Consider the following 16,095-nt stretch of genomic DNA (forward strand, 5'->3'; position numbering starts at 1 on the left):
CTGGGACTGGCCGCCGTGGCGCTGGGGACCGTCGCCTGGCGCCGCGCGCGGTCCAGGCGGCGCCGGCGGCTGCAGCAGGTGGGCACGGTGGCGCAGCTCTGGATCTACCCGGTCAAGTCCTGCAAGGGGGTGGCGGTGAGCGCGGCGGAGTGCACGGCCCTGGGGCTGCGCTGCGGCCACCTGCGGGACAGGTAGGGCCGAGCCGGGCCGAACCGGGCCGGGGCTGCGCGAAACCTGCCGGGGATCGGGTGGGGGCCCGCTCGCGGGAGGGAGAGTAGAGGTTTGCCTCCGGCGTTTCCTGGGCTGCCTGTTGGACGCCTTGCCTTTGATCCTTTACCTGGGAAGGTCAGTTCCTGTCTTGTTCAGATTTGGAAAGGTAGGTAGGTAGGTAGGGGCAAACCCCTGCCCCTCTCTAGATGAGAGGTTCCTCTTTTGTAGAAGGACGGGGCTGACCCGGTTGTCTCCCAAGTCTCTTGCTAGTTCTGAACTTTCTGATTCTATCTTAGGTCTGTAGCACAGTGGTAGAAAATAAAATGCTATGAGCACTCGTGGGCGGACCGCAGCAACGCTGAAACCAAGTCTTGTTCAAGGACACTGGCTTTGGGCTTGCTGGAGTTTGTTCCTCACAGGTCTCTAGTCCTGGGGAAGGTGCCTAGGAGACCCAGGAGGTGGGGAGACTTGACCCGCTTTCATAAGTAATGAGCAGAGTGAAGTTTTGTGTTGGGGAGATGGCGTATGGGGGGCTGCAAACGTAATATTTGCCATTAAGGGAAGAGTGTATCCCCTCTCTCCAGAGGCAGAGTGGTCCTCAAGGAAGAACTTTAGGTAAAGTTTCCAACCACATAAGGCTTGGCGCATAGGAATTTCATTTCTCCTCTCTCAGAAAAGAAAAAGGTATCCTGTCGTTTAACTCATCCCAAAGGTGAGGCTACAGAAACATACTCCTTGACACAGAATTACGCAGGATATCTGGAAGGCTCGCTCGATATGGTGAAGGATGCTAAACTCTAGAAAGAGTGAACAAGGAAGAACAGAATCCCTGTCTTTTGTTCGTTTCAGTTAAGATGCCTTCCTATGTGGGATGGTTTTGCTGTGGTCCTCTCTGTATAGGGAGGAGGAGGTTTGCGAGGTGATTGTTCAAGGAATCTTCTAGCAGCGGCCGTCTGCTGCCCTGAGGTTCCTCTACGACACATGGATTCACTCTTCTCCGAAGACAGCTGCCTTTAACAAATGTGGACGCTCACAGCTTTGAAAAACTCCACACCCTGTCCTAGAGAAATACCGTGTATGCCGACCGTGTAACTCTTGGGGAGCTTCCATCCACCTCCTTCCGGATTTCTAATCCTGGAGAGATTTTTAAAACTTGAATGTCCTGGGAGTCCCATCCCAGACCTATGGGATCAGAATCACCAAGAGTGAAGCCATCTCAAGTCGTGTCTAAATCTCCCCGGGGGAATCTGATTCTGTGATGAGAGGGTGGTGTCTGGGGGCCAGTAAGGAGAAGAGCTTGGTCGCAGCTTGTTCAAGCGTGACCGATTAGAAAAGCCTTCTTACTGCTGGGAAGACCACTTCACTCTAGTGATACTGGACACACTCCAAAAACAGCGAGGAGCGAATTCTCCTGATGCACATCCAGAGAAAGTGGCTGTGCTACTTCCTTCCCTGCTTGAAGGACTGAAGCGATTTCTCAAGAGGGATTTCCGGTTCCTATCCGTGTCTCTTTAGATCGTCTAATGGCTGTTTTCCCACTTCCGGTTGTCACTGCTTTGCTGTGATTATTGCACTTTCAAAACAACCCCTTTCTTCCCTACATGAAAAAAAAAAAAAAACCAACAACTTTGTTTTGAACAACAAATGCGTGGGGTTGGGTGCGGTGGTGGGGTGTGGAGACTGGGATGAGACAGGGCAAGGCAGGGGAACATTGACTCAGTGCATCGGATGCCTCAGACCCCGAGCTGAATCCTGTCACGTAGATGATCTTATGCAAGCCTCATCACAGTCTTGTGGGCTAGATATTATCTCCACTCTGCAAAACAAACAAACAAACAAAAACAAAACACAGTATCAGAAAGGATGAGCGTCTAACCCAAGATCACGAAACAGTTATGTGCTGGAGGGATTTGAACTCAGAGCTCTGTGGGTGCAGCAATCACACGCTTTTTTTCTGAAGGCAGTGTGATTTAAAAAAGCAAAGGTTGTACTGAGCCTCAGGAGACCCGGGCCCAGTCTTCTAACCTCCCTGCACCTCATTTTTGTTTTTCATTCACTAAAGAGAGGGGTTGGACTTGACGATCTCAAAGAGGCTATTTAATCTAGGTGTCATTTATTGAAGGATAATCGAAAGCAAGCTGGAAAGAACTCTGCTAAGTGACCGCTGTTCTCTCAACCTAAGACTTTCATAACGAAACTACTACTAGCCTTTAACGCAGGAAAAGACCTCTCGTATTTAATTCCATTTTGAACCTGTGTCTTTGGAACCCTTCTAAGAAGCTGGGTGGGTTCTTCCTCTCTAAAGGGCTCTGTGTCTCTGATTTCTAGAACTGTTTTGTTCAGAGCTCTGAACAGATCTGTGAATGTTTGGCTTGAACTTTGAGCTGGTTTAGAGGCCGCCTAGCAGAATGCTGGCCTTGCCTGATTGGCACAGACAGGGGGAGGGTTGGCTGCCATCCTTGACCTTGTAAATCCAGCTCTCCTTAGTGGGCATATATGACTCAGTCTTTCGTGCATCTGCCATACCCCTGCTGAAGCCAGCCCTTTATGTTTTGTGCACAGACTGTGATCTCCTGGAGAAATGAGATTTCTAATTTATTATCCCGAGTGTCATTTCCTCCTGACTTTACCCTCCTGCTGTCACCGGGTCCCTGCTCCCCCCGGGGGGCCCCCCCCCCCCCTGTTTCAGGCTCAGGCACTTCCACTTCCCAGGCCAATTTCTAAATTTAGAAATAAGGTTTTCCAGCTGTCCTGGGCTCTGCTCTCCCACCTCTGTGGCTGTTCAGGGCACCGCTGGGTTTTTTGTTTTTTTTTTTTTTGGAGAATATGAGCTGCAGCCTCTGCGTTGATTCTTAAACCACACACCCATGCTTTATGCGTAAAGGAAGGTGTTCGTTTTGGGACAACTTGGTCATGAAGAATCCACAATCCAGACTTAACGTTCTTTCAGATCTGGCAGAACAGAGATGATTGTTCATTCACTGGGCATCGTTTGTGTGCAAGAGATGACAAATGGCATTACCCCAGTGGACAGGGTAATGAGGGTGGTCGCGGTATGTTACAGGCAGCAGCGTTTTATCTTGGGTCGGTGTCTCTGTCCCGTCCCGGTGTTAGACTTCCTGCAAGCCGCCACTTGCCTTTCCGGTTGCAGCAGGTGGCGTAAAATGTCCAGCGCCGCCCCCCCCCCCTTCTCACTGTGAACACCCGGGGGTGACCTCCTGTGCTGCAATACCACCGGCGGGAGCGCAGGGCGGCGCTTGTGAGCCCGCGGGAAGGGCTAAAGTGGAGGTGGACGGGGGGAAGCGGGGGCGGGATGAGAAAACTCAGCCCAGCGAGGGACTCGCTGTCAGAAATAACCTGCAGACACCTGTTGGGACATGGGTCTGGCTTGTGTGCAGATCTCAGAGGGAGTCTTGTTTGGTGCTAAGACTTGTGGCCAGTTCGGAGTGCCGGCGGTGGTGGGGTTGACCAGAGCAGGGTCACCCGGAACTCCGCACCCACGGATGAGGCTGGAAATAGGAACAGGGCCCAGCCCCGGGGGGAATGGAGCTGTAACGGAGGAGCAGGGATTCCCTTGGCCACAGAACCCCATAGGTGAGTAGGCCAGACAACCCTGGGAACCTTCTTTACCTAGAAGGAATGAGGCGGCTTCTCAGAGGGATGGAGCCTGCTACTGCCCAGCGTCACCAGGTCCGGGATGGGAACAGGCGAGACAGTTCCTAAGATGCCTTTGCACGGTCCTACCTCCCCTGCCATACCTGGACACCAACACGCATGCTGGTTAACAGGGCACAGGTGCCAGCGAGGGGGGAAGGGACACCACTGGGGTCCGGTGAGGGCAGGGACTGAGCTGTCTGCACTCTGAGATCAGACATCCTCATCAGGTTCTTGCAGGCGTTCCCACTTGGTTCCAGTCATATTTGGAAATGTCTCTCTTAGAGGAGCTGCCCCTCATTCTGGAAGGCTCTGTCCTTTTTGTCCTACTCACGTTTGGAAAGCCCCAGCTTTCAGCTGCTGCTTGTACATCAATGCCCGCAGAGTTCCTCACCCGCTGCACTTGTGTTCTGTCTGAAATGGGTATTGAGGGGCATCTGGATGGCTCAGTCAGTTAAGCATCTGACTTTGGCTCAGGTCATGATCTCGCAGTTCGTGGGTTCGGGCCCCACATCAGGCTCTGTGCTGACAGCTCAGAGCCTGGAGCCTGCTTTGCATTCTGCGTCTCCCGCTCTCTCTGCCCCTCCCCAGCTCACACTCTGTTTCTCTCTCTCTCAAAACAAGTAAACATTAAAAAATGTTGAAGAAAAAGGATATTGAAACTTACTCTCTAGAGGGCAGAACGCTTTTTAAATTTTTTTCTTTTTTTTTTTTTTTAGTAATCAAAGAGTGTGTGTGGAATAACCCAAAACATGCACTCTGCTGGAGATCAAAGCGTAGGCGACCTCCCCGGACCAGCCTCCCTTCCCCTTTCCAGCTTACCCATCCCCCCCACCCCCACCCCAGATAGGATGCAGTGTGAAAACCGAGGCCGCAATAGCAGCTCTCTAGAGATGAGTTGAGTTCTGATGTAACTTGTGGTTTGTGAGAATTTTCATTCTCTGAATCAGAACATGCGCATAAGGAAGAAAGGCTAATTGGGGGTCTCCTGACGACAGATCTGCGGGCCATGGGAGGTTAAACAGAGTGGAGGCCTGTTTGCATCCTTCAGAATCACGGACATAACAAGAATCTGTCTAGGGTTGTAGATGACTTGGGCCAGCAGTTTTGGCCCCATCTGGTTCCACAGCGAAAAGACCTAGAAGACATTTCGCTTCAACCAGGGGCTCGGAGGAGTGTTGAACAGACACAGGGAAATTTCTGACCAAAGCAAAGCCCCAAACTGAGCACCATAATTACTTAAGCGGTGAAGGGAAGGTCCCTAAATCAGCTTCATTTTCTGGATTTTTGGAACTGGGGATTTTCTTTTCTTCAAAAAAAAAATTTTTTTAACATTTTTAAATTTATTTTTGGGAGACAGAGACAGAGTGCCAGCAGGGGAGGGACAGAGAGAGAGGGAGACATGGAATCCAAAGCAGCCTCCAGGTACTGAGCTGTTCAGTACAGAGCCCGATGTGGGGCTCAAAGCCACAAACCGTGAGATCATGGCCTGAGCCAAAAGTTGGACGCTTAACTGACTGAGTCACCCAGGTGCCCCTTTTTATTTATTTATTTTTTTGATGTTTATTTTTCGGGGAGAGAGAGAGAGAGAGAGAGAGAGAGAGAGAGAGAGAGACGATGTGAGTGCACAAGCAGGGGAGGGGCAGAAAGAGGGGACAGGGGATCTGAAGTGGGCTCCATGCTGACAATAGCTTCAGTGCAACAAGCCTGATGTGGGGTTCAAACTCATGAACCACGAGATCATGATCTGAGCCAAAGTTGGACTGAGCCACCAAAGTGCCCCAAGAACTGGGGATTTTCACACATTGGGCACATGTTCTCTTCCAGGGCTGTTTCTTGTAAAGAAGCTCCTTTTGGGGGCACCATGTTTTGGACCCAAAGAATTTGGCTCCAAATTCTGGATAATTGTCTGGGAAAAGATGGTTGGATCCTGAGTGCGGGCAGGGGGAGGGTTTTGGTGAAATAGAAAGCTAGACGGAAACCACTGAGAAGGGGGAAGAGGCTTTTCTGAGTGTGTTCTCGTCTGTTCCTTGGCAGGTTTTGGCTGGTGATTAAGGAAGATGGGCACATGGTCACCGCCCGGCAGGAGCCTCGCCTGGTGCTGGTGTCCATCACCTATGAGGGCGACCGCCTGATCCTCAGGGCTCCGGGCATGGACCAGCTGGTTTTGCCGGGCAAGCTGCCTTCTTCAAACAAGCTGCATGATTGCAGGTGCGCTGCCTGGGGCCTCCGGGGACCTGCAGCGGACTTGATTTTCCTGCGGGCTTCTCCCTGCACCCTGTCTTGTTACAATGTCTATAGTAGCTGATGAGTTTGGTCAAGAAAATATTTTTTAAAGATGTATGGTTATTTTGACAGCAAGAGAAAGAGAGAGAGGGGTGGGGGAGGATTCCAAGCAGGTTCCATGCTATCAGCATGGAGCCCGACTCGGGGCTCAATCCCATGAGCTCTGAGATCATGACTGAGCCGAAATCAAGAGTCTAATGCTTAACCAACTAAGCCACCCAGGCAGGTGCCCCGGTAAAGGAAATATTTAAGAGGTTTGTCCTGGGCTGGGATCAATCCCGTGGTCAGGTGCGAGTGGATGAGGCAGAGAGCTGTATCCAGGGTCCCTGGGATTTGTCTTAATCAGGTATGCTAAGGAGTGCAGATGTGGAAATGACCGTGATGTGTAAGGACATACAGATCCCTGGAAACAGGCGGCTTGGCATGTCATAGAGGGCCACATAGAGGGACCCCAGGGTTGGTCAGGAGGTGGGGGCTGAGGTAGGGTGGGAGGTCAGGGGGAGCGTGAGCAAGAGCCTTTATTGTGGTTTCCACAGGAGGTACCGGGCACGGCAGGATAAACAGCTTTAGGATTGGCTAGTTTGAGTAATTCCAGTGGGCTCTGGGGCATAGAGGTCCTGTCCCTGTTTGTCTGGTACCTGGCCCTGAGTATTCAGGCAGGGTGACAGTGGCCTGGAATGTAAAAGCAGACGGGGGAGGAGGCTGGGGTGGGGGCTCTGGATAGGTTGTCATGCACACGAAAGGTGCCCTTGCAGGTGGGTCGTTTACTACCCATAGGAACTGACCAGACTTGGGAAGGACAGTTCCTTCCACGTTGGCAAGATGCCAGGATGTCAAAGCATCAAAAAGACAGGAAATATGAAAGCGTGATTGATACATATGGGGGGGGGGGGTGGACACAGGGCCAGTCTTTAGAGTTTGTCTCTGTTTATTCAAGTCGGAGGGGCTTCGCTTCAGCAGTGGCAGCCCGCCCCCAGCCAGGCAGACGAGGCGGTGAGTGGAGACTATACCAGCTGAATCTCAGGGTTGGGTGAGAGGGGTGCAGGAGCTTCTCGAGGTGATGTTGCAGCCTCTCAGGTCTGGGATTGAGACTGAGGCACCTGTTGCACCAGTCAGATGTGGGAGATTCCCACCTCTGGCCTCCTAGACAGTCTCCAGCCCTGGGCTTCCTTCCAGTCTGTAGGACCCCTGCAGGGCTGTCAAATGCCACTGCTCATGGGAGCCTTGTCCGGTGCTGCCCGGAAGTCCTAGAGGCTGGGGCACTGTCATTTTCAGCATGTGGAAATTGAGGTTGTCCATAGGTTCCCAAGGCTCAGAGGACGGCCACAGAGTGCTCCCTGTGCCCTGATTGTATACTTTTTCAAGCAAAGTGTCTGAGCTTAAAACTACCCTTCGGGGCGCCTGGGTGGCTCAGTCAGTGAAGCGTCCAGCTTCAGCTCAGGTCATGATCTCGCGGTCCGTGGGTTCCAGCCCCGCGTCGGGCTCTGTGCTGACAGCTCGGAGCCTGGAGCCCGCTTCGGATTCTGTGTCTCCCTCTCTCTCTGCCCCCCTCCTGTGTGTGCTCTGTCTCTCTCTCAAAAATGAATGAACATTAAAAAAATTAAAAAGGATGATGGAACATTTTGTGTCAAATGTGGAAGAGCGTGGATTTTGCATAACATTCTGGAAGAATAGGAGAAGCCGAGGGGTTACCCCTCGAATGGCTGAGGGGTAGGTACCTCCTGCTGCAGGGATGGGGCAGAAGGGACCAGCGGAAGGGCAGCATTTGGGAATGAGAAAGAGGTTTCGCTGTTAGTATTCTCTTACCCACCGGCTGCTTTCTACTTTTCAAAGTGCCCACGGTAGGCTCACCTGGGGGACGGAAGCCGGGGGGCAGAAGCGTGTGCTCAACCACGGGTGTTGCTGTCAGGGGTTGAGGAATGTGCTGGATCCAGGAGCAGGTGCTCTGGGAACTGATGAACAGTGGGGTCGAGTCTGTTCCCAGTAATTTGTTGTTTGAGGAGACTTTTAGGGCCAAGGCTGAAGGCCAGGAGGGGACCTTGAGAAGGCTTTGGGACTGAATTAAGAATTAATCAGAGGTCAAGCAATGGCTCCCTGAAGAGGGGTTAGAGAGAGAGAGAGACAGAGAGAGAGAAAAAAAGAGCCCAGGAAACTTGAGAGCAGCATGGAGATTTGACAGGGGGCTGGAGAGGCGTATTTGAAAAGAAAGGGAGTCTAAGGGTCAGAGTGGGACTGGGGACATCGGAGAGCACAGGGCTTGTTTTAAAAAAAATTATTTTTTTAATGTTTATTTACTTTTGTTAGAGACGGAGTGCGAGTTGGGTGGGGGATTGCAGAGAGAGAGGGAGACACAGAATCTGAGGTAGGTTCCAGACTCTTAGCTGTCAGCACAGAGCCCAATATGGGGCTCAAACCCACAAACCATGAGATCATGACTGAGCTGAAGTCAAATGCCCAACCAGCTGAGCCACCCAGGCACTCCAAGCATCCGACTCTTGATCTCAGCTCAGGTCTTGATCTCCAGGTCGTGAGTTTGGGTCCCGCTGCGCTTGAAGCCTATTTGAAGACAAACAGTAGGGTGCCTGGGTGGCTCAGTCAGTTAAGCATCTGACTCTTTATTTTGGCTCAGGTCGTGATCTCACAGTTCATGAGTTCGAGCCCCATGTTGGGCTCTGTGCTGAGTGTGGAGCCTGCTTAAAATTCTCTCCCTCTCTCTCCCTCCCTGCTCCCTGCCCCGCCACTTTTTCTCTAATCATGAGTATACTCTTTTTCTCTCTAAAACTGTCTCTGGCGGTCTAGTGGTTAATATTCGGCACTCTTGTCTCTAAAAAAAAATGTGGACTATTAAAGAAGACCTTAACCATATGTTTTTAAAATGGATGGGAGTGGGTGTCAAACCACCATGGCATTTGGATTCCATTGCATGCTTTCAGGGCATAATTTTATATATTTGTATATTAGTAGACATAATACACTTTATAATAATTTTATTTTTATTTTTTTAAGTATTTATTTTGAGAAACAGCACAAGTAGGAGAGGGGCGGGGAGAGAGAGAATCTCAAGCAGCGCACAGCTTGATGCGGGACTCGAACCCAAGAACCTCGAGACCATGACCTGAGCCAGAGTCAGATGCTTAACGGTTTGAGCCACTCAGGCGGCCCTGCAGTAATTTTATTTTAAATGTCAATATTTATAACTCCATGGAACTTATATCTTCCACAACAAATTAAACTTACCGTAAAAATAGTTTACATGTCCACTTGCAATTCTGTGAGGGGTGCGTAGCTTTTAAACATTTTTTTTAGTAGTGCTCAAGCAGAAAAAGCACTGTGTTATCTAATGGAATCTGTGCCTGCCTTGTGGGTAAGTACTGTATTATTATCTCCAGTTTACAACCGGAAACACAGCGTCAGGGGAGTTGAGTGCTTGGCATGAAATCACAGAGTAGAGCACGGTGGAGTTTCAGGTGCTGCCAGACTCCAAGCTCAGGCTGCATCTGCCACACCAGAGTCCCTTCTGAGAGCATCCTGCATCCTTGCTACTCAAAGTGTGGTCCGTGGACCAGCAGCTTAGCCGCCCCGAAGCCTGTCAGGCATGCACAGGCTCAGGCTCCAGTCAGACCTTCTGGATCAGCGTGTGCATTTTCACACGATCCCAGTGATGTGCAGGCATATTAGGTTTTGAGAAGCTCTTCCCTGGAGCACATTCTGCAGATTCCTCTCCTGCTTCTGTTCAGCTTTGGCCCTTGGCCCGAAGACGTGCAGTCCAGCTGCTCTGTCTTTACAAATTTTTTTTTAATGTTTATGTATTTTTGAGAGAGATTGAGACCGAGCATGAGCGGGGGAAGGGCAGAGAGAGAGAGAGGGAGACACAGAATCTGAAACAGGCTCCAGGCTCTGAGCCGTCAGCACAGAGCCCGACGCGGGGCTCGACCTCACGAACCGCGAGATCGCGACCTGAGCCGAAGTCGGACGCTCAACCGACTGAGCCACCCAGGCGCCCCCAAGCTGTTCTGTCTTTAGCGTTAATCTCTCAGGGTGTTGAGGCAGGAGAATAACTCTGGTGTTCTCTTGTGACCCTTCCAGGCTGTTTGGGATGGACATCAAGGGCAGGGACTGTGGCGACCAGGCAGCTAAGTGGTTCACCAGCTTCTTGAAAACAGAAGCTTTCAGGTTGGTTCAGTTTGAGGATCACATGAAGGGAAGGTCATCGAAGAAAATTTTCTCTACCCTTGTACCGAATTACCAGGTGAGCTTACGGAGAGCCGCCCTTGGCTTCTGCCAGTCACCCCTCTGTGTCGGGCTTCCTTCTTGGGATCCCAGTTAGGAGAGTGTAGTCACGGCCCAGGGGAGGAGGATGGAGGGTGCGTTCTGGGCAGGTGTTGGGGACGGAGAGGGAAGGGCCTCCAGGTGGAGCGTGGAGGATAGATTGCGGCAGGTACCGTGGAGGGAGAAGCTAGGGGTGACCCCCAGGGAGGTGGGGGGCTCAGGAGAAAACAGGTTGGGGGGGTGAAGTGAGAGGTTCGTTTGGGAGTGAACCAGGTTTCCTAAAATTACAGAAGCGGCCTTTCTCCCAGGGCTCCCTTGGCCATCAGTGTGGTATAGTTATTTCGGGCACTGAAAGGGTATCTTCTGAAGGAGGCCACCTCTGGGCCAGCCGTAGCCCAGAGACCACAGCCTTTGATTTTGCAGTGAGAGGTTTAAAATGCTAGCCGCTTAGGCAGCCCTCCCCTTCCTGAACTACAAGCTTTTTGAATGCTTTGTTCACCGCTGTTTCGCCACCTAGAACAGTGCTCGGTACAGAGCAGGTGCTTAATAAATGCACGTGGAGTGAATGGGTGCCGCCTGAAGAAATTATGGGGACAGTGTGGTGGATTGGCAGCCTGTCTTACAGCAGTGCTGTGGGAGGGGGGTCACTGCTGGGCACTGGAGTGAGGAGCAGGGCGAGTCCTGGAAGGTGACGCTGCCCTGAGCCCTGGCTGTTGCCTTGTGTGTGTGTGTGAGGGGAGCCCCTTCGAGGCCCGGTGGCACTGACTTTGGCTGTTTCCAAGACCGCGGGGTCTTCTCCCCTCATTGAACACCACTGTCCCTCTGCATTGTGCCCCCTGTACACACCACTTCCAGACTTTGCTTAGCTTTCTGTTGGGCTGAGGCATTTCACGGGCCAGTGAGGCCTGATGGTGCCGTGTTCTTGGCTCAGGTGGCCTACCCAGACTGCAGCCCGATCATGCTCCTCTCGGAAGCCTCCCTGGTGGATCTGAATACCAGGCTGGAGAAGAAACTGAAAATGGACCAGTTCAGACCCAGCATTGTGGTGACAGGCTGCGATGCCTTTGAGGAGGTAAGAGGCTCATAGCTTCTGTGCATTAAGCTCTAACGTGCTGATCAAGACGCTAACAAAACCGCTGTTCCCTTTACCCAGCGCCAACTCAGACCCTCCGTGGGGGTCTCTTCTTCCCCGAGGCTTACCTTAACCTTGTGGAGTTGTGTCCCTATTGCTGCCACCATCACCTTGCTGGCCTCAGGGGTGCGCTGCTCACCCTTTCATGCCTGGGCCCCAAAGTGAGCAATCAGATCTCCACATTGCATTAAGTCTGAAATGAGGCTAGACTGTATCATTATAGCTCAGAGATCACTAAAAGGAAATGAAGATTAAGAGAACAGCCAGGAGTGCTCAAGGATTTGAGATTCCTGGAAGGCCCAGACCCCAGAGTGGAGGCCGAGAGGATACAGGAGATCTGGCTTGTGAACAGGGCCCTGGAGACATTGTATGCCATGGCCTGAGTTCTCTCCCAGAGGACCCACATGCTCTCCTGCATGGCTCAGGGCAGAAATTTCCACCCTCTCCAGACACAGCCCCTTGTAGCCCCAAGGGGACAAGCACATCAGAGCCCAGCTGTCCTGCAGTCTGTATGGAAATACATAACTGGGTGTTGCTCTATGCTAAGAAATGTTGGCAGTCCTATTAAACATTGGGGGTGGGCTAAGCTTTATGGACCCTGGAAGTAATGACAACAAATCCATTTATTGGGTGTTTTCTGGGTACCAGGCACCGAACTAATGTATTACTTCATATAAATTACTCATTTGATCCCGACGAAAACCCTGTGAGGCCTGTACTGTTGTCTCCTTTCTGTAAGGAAATTGAAGCTGGGAGGTATTACCCACTTGTTGGTCATGTAATGGATGGTTCTGGCATTAGCACCTCAGACTTGTAACTCCAGTTTCTGAGGTGTAGGAGTCATGGTTCCAGTTTAGAAATCCCAAATAGCTGACTCTGAGGGGAGAGGCTCTCCATTCATTGCCCCCTTGGGTGGCCACATTTCCTTTTGTGTGAGTAAAATGTGCCCCTATTTGCTGATAAGTGTTGTCCTTTAGAATAAACCTTTGTATTGAGGGGCCCTTGGGTGGTTCAACCCGTTGATATCAGCTCAGGTCATGATCCCAGGGTTATGGGCTCCATGCTGAGCGTGGAGCCTGCTTAAGATTCTCTGTCTCCCTCTGCTTCTCTCCCTGGCTTGTGTTTGCTCTTTCTCTAGAAAAAAGAAAAAAAAAAAAAAAAAGAATAAATCTTTGCATCCAGTGTAGTATAAATTCTTTCATACTAGGCACTTTATTTGGTAATTTAAAAAATAGCAGTATATACGGAAGTTTTCTACTTGTTGATGTTATCCTGTCATATGTTATCTATTTCCTATAATTTCTCTTTACGTTCATTAAAATGTTTTTCTTTTAAAGTTTATTTATTTTTTGAGAGAGAGAGAGGGCACAAGCAGGTGATGGGCAGAGAGAGGAGGAGAGACAGAATCCCAAGCAGAATCCCAGACAGAATCCAAAGCAGGCTCCAGGCTCTGAGCAGATAGCACAGAGCCCTATGTGGGGCTTGAACTCATGAACTGTGAGACCATGACCTGAGCCAAGATCGAGAGTCAGATGCCCGGGGCATCTGTTGGTTAAGCATCTTACTTCAGCCCAGGTCATGATCTCACGGTTCATGGGTTTGAGCCCCGCGTCGGGCTCTGTGCTGACAGCTCAGAGCCTGGAGCCTGCTTCAGATTCTGTGTCTCCCTCTTTCTCTCTCTGCCCCTCCCCAACTTGTGCTCTCCCTTTCTCTCAAAAATAAACAAATAGACATTAAAAAAAAAAAGTCAGATGCTCAACCAACTGAGCCATCCAGGTGTGTCCCCAAAATGTTTTTTTTTCCCCCAAATTGATAATCTATAATGGGCCAGGCACTGTGCCTGGGAGCCCTGGATATAGAGTTGAAAAGATACAGATCCTGCCCTTCAGAATTCCCTGATATGAGCAGAAGAGCATGTCAAGGCAATGACAGCTTGGTGTGAGAAGAACTGTAATGCACATGCTTAGCCGGTGCCTAGGATGTTTAGAAGTAGAACTGCCTAAGTCTGCCTGTCGAAGCGGGGTGTGGGGGTGGGTCAGATCAAGCCACCTCGAAGCCATGCTGTGTATGTGTATAGCTGTGTGTGCTCTGTGTGCCTGCAAGGGTGAGCGAGGGTCGTTGTGGGTATCAGAGGCAGCCAGTTGAAGACCTAAAAGCACGCGAGGCCATGGCATTGAGGGGTGCCCGGGAGCATTTCAGAAGCACAGAACTCTGGGGGCGAAAGAGAAGTGGCAGGAGGAGGCTGGACCCAGAGCTGGCTGGAGCCCGCCAGGCCAAGGGGTTTGCATTTTATATTGTGGATATTGAGAGCGGGTGATGGTTTTGAACAAGGAAGCAATTCGTATTTATATCCCTCAAGCAGATGTTACTGAGGGGAGCACAGTGTGCCAGGCCTGCTGTTAACTCTGGCAGCTCTCTAGAATGTGCCCCGGAAGGAAGGGAGACCCAAGACTGGAACACCAGTGCGGTGCTTAATCACCAGAGGGTCTTTTTGAAAAGCTGTAGATTAGTGGGCCTTACCTGGAGCCCGCATGAAATTCGTGATAAGGCCCATGACCGCACTGGAGGCCCCAGCCCTCGGGAGTCTCATGCCAGCGGCTACAGATGAGGCAGGACAGGAAGGGACCTTGATGCCCTTGGGCTGTCGGCACCTTGAGGGAAGAGTCTCGATTTTTCTCCCCAGGAATAAATCCAGACTTTGTGGGGCTTGGAGTTGATACAATCTGGGGGGCTTCCTTCAGAAAACAAAATAGCCGTTAGGTACAGGGCCTAGAAGGGGTCTGGTGCGAGAGAGGGGCCTAGCCTGCCTGTTTCTCCCCCGTGGTCTAGTAGTGTGTGCACGAGGGTGGAGCCCTTCGATGCTGCATGCTCTGCGGTAATGCAAGTGGCCGGGAATTGGATTAGAAATTAGTCCGTGGGGACGCCCGGGTGGCTCAGTCGAAGTGTCCGAAGTAAGACACGATCTTACGGATCGGGAGTGCGAGCCCTACATCGGGCTCTCTGCTGTCTGCGTGGAGCCTGCTTTGGATCCTCTGTCCCCCTCTCTGCCCCTTCTCCGCACTTTCTCTCTCTCTCAAAAAAAGAAAAAACAAAAAAGAAATCAGTACATGAAGCAAAAATTCTGTCACAGGAATCCTATAATTGCTCCATCATTTTCTGAGGAATTTTATTTTAGGGAATACAATTTTTCTTGATTTATCTCTACTGAAGATACGAATTAAAAAAAATTTTTTTAAAGTTTATTAATTTTTGAGAGACAGAGACAGAGTGCAAGCAGGGGAGGGACAGAGAGAGAGGGAGACACAGAATTGGAAACAGGCTGCAGGCTCCGAGCTGTCAGCACAGAGCCTGACTCAGGGCTCGAACTCAAGAGCTGTGAGATCATGACCTGAGCCGAAGTCGGACGCTTAACCGCCTGAGCCACCCAGGTGCCCCTGAAGATACTAATTTTAGTAAGATTTTGAGCCAGAGGAATAAGAAGAAAAGATACTTTTTTTTTTTTTTTTTTTAAGTTTATTTATTTTGAGACAGAGAGTGAAAATCCCAAGCAGGCTCTGCGCGGTCAGCACTGAGCCCAACGTGTGGCTCAGGGCTCGAACTAATGAACCGTGAGATCATGGCCTGAGCAGAAACTGAGAGCTGGATGCTTAGTCGACTGAGCCACCCAGGCGCCCCAAAAAGATGCCCTATAGCCAGATTCCTGGCTAAAGATTTTTGCTTTCCTGGAATCTGCCAAGAATTTTGTTCTCCTATAACTTGTCAAAGTGAACCTAAGGCTAATGTGAGCCTAATCTCATCCTCCTAGGCAATTTGAGTAGGTGGAGTTTTATTTTTTTTAATTAAAAAAAATGTTAAGTGACCTTGTGTTCTCTGTTTTATTCCTGCATGGTGATGGGCTTTCTGACATAATACCTAAGGCAGAATACTCTTTTTTTTTCTTTATTTTTAAATGTTTATTTATATTTGAAAGAGAGACACAGTGCAAGCAGGGGAGGTGCAGAGAGAGGGAGACACGGAATCTGAAGCAGGCTCCAGGCTCTGAGCTGTCAGCACAGAGCCTGTGATGCAGGGCTCGAACCCACAGACCACAAGATCATGACCTGAGCCAGAGTTGGACGCTTAACCGAGTGAGCCACCCAGGCGCCCCAGGCAGAATACTCTTCTTTTTCTAGAAAAGTCCTCTGATGGTACACATTTTAAAAAATCCTTGGTATAAAATGATGCTAATGTTGCCAGTTTATTCTTCCTGAAATTAGGAAGCCCAATAATTAAGGGCCTGATGCATTAACCTGTCTACCTGGTGCAGTTGTACAACCATAACCTTTCAATTAGTGGGACTGTATGAAATATTAATGATAATATTCATAAATATTTAATAGAGCAACTAATAATAAAAAAATAGCAAATCTAAGCATGGTGCAAAAAGTCAGGCCATTATTTATCGCAAAAATCCAGAGCAATAGTAGAATGCATTGTGCAACATTTACTCTTTGTGACCCGAAAAGTACTTTGTACTTTTTTCTACGTAACTCTGAATAGTAAGC

General features: G+C 50.3%; 1 protein-coding gene across 1 annotated transcript in view; it reads left to right on the forward strand.

The window, feature by feature from the left end:
* Positions 1–3: 3 nt before the first annotated feature.
* MTARC2 (mitochondrial amidoxime reducing component 2) overlaps positions 4–16,095 on the forward strand; it is a gene marked incomplete at its 5' end in the record, with an annotated part of 38,478 nt that continues 22,386 nt past the window's right edge. Inside the window, 4 exons of the mRNA XM_040460963.1 lie at positions 4–191; positions 5,902–6,075; positions 10,237–10,399; positions 11,351–11,491. Of these exons, the coding sequence (XP_040316897.1) occupies positions 4–191; positions 5,902–6,075; positions 10,237–10,399; positions 11,351–11,491 (666 nt within the window). The remainder of the gene's footprint in view (positions 192–5,901; positions 6,076–10,236; positions 10,400–11,350; positions 11,492–16,095) is intronic.

This window comes from Herpailurus yagouaroundi, unplaced genomic scaffold (genome assembly GCF_014898765.1).
Source record: "Herpailurus yagouaroundi ecotype Mexico unplaced genomic scaffold, PumYag 253, whole genome shotgun sequence".
NCBI classification, from domain to species: domain Eukaryota; kingdom Metazoa; phylum Chordata; class Mammalia; order Carnivora; family Felidae; genus Herpailurus; species Herpailurus yagouaroundi.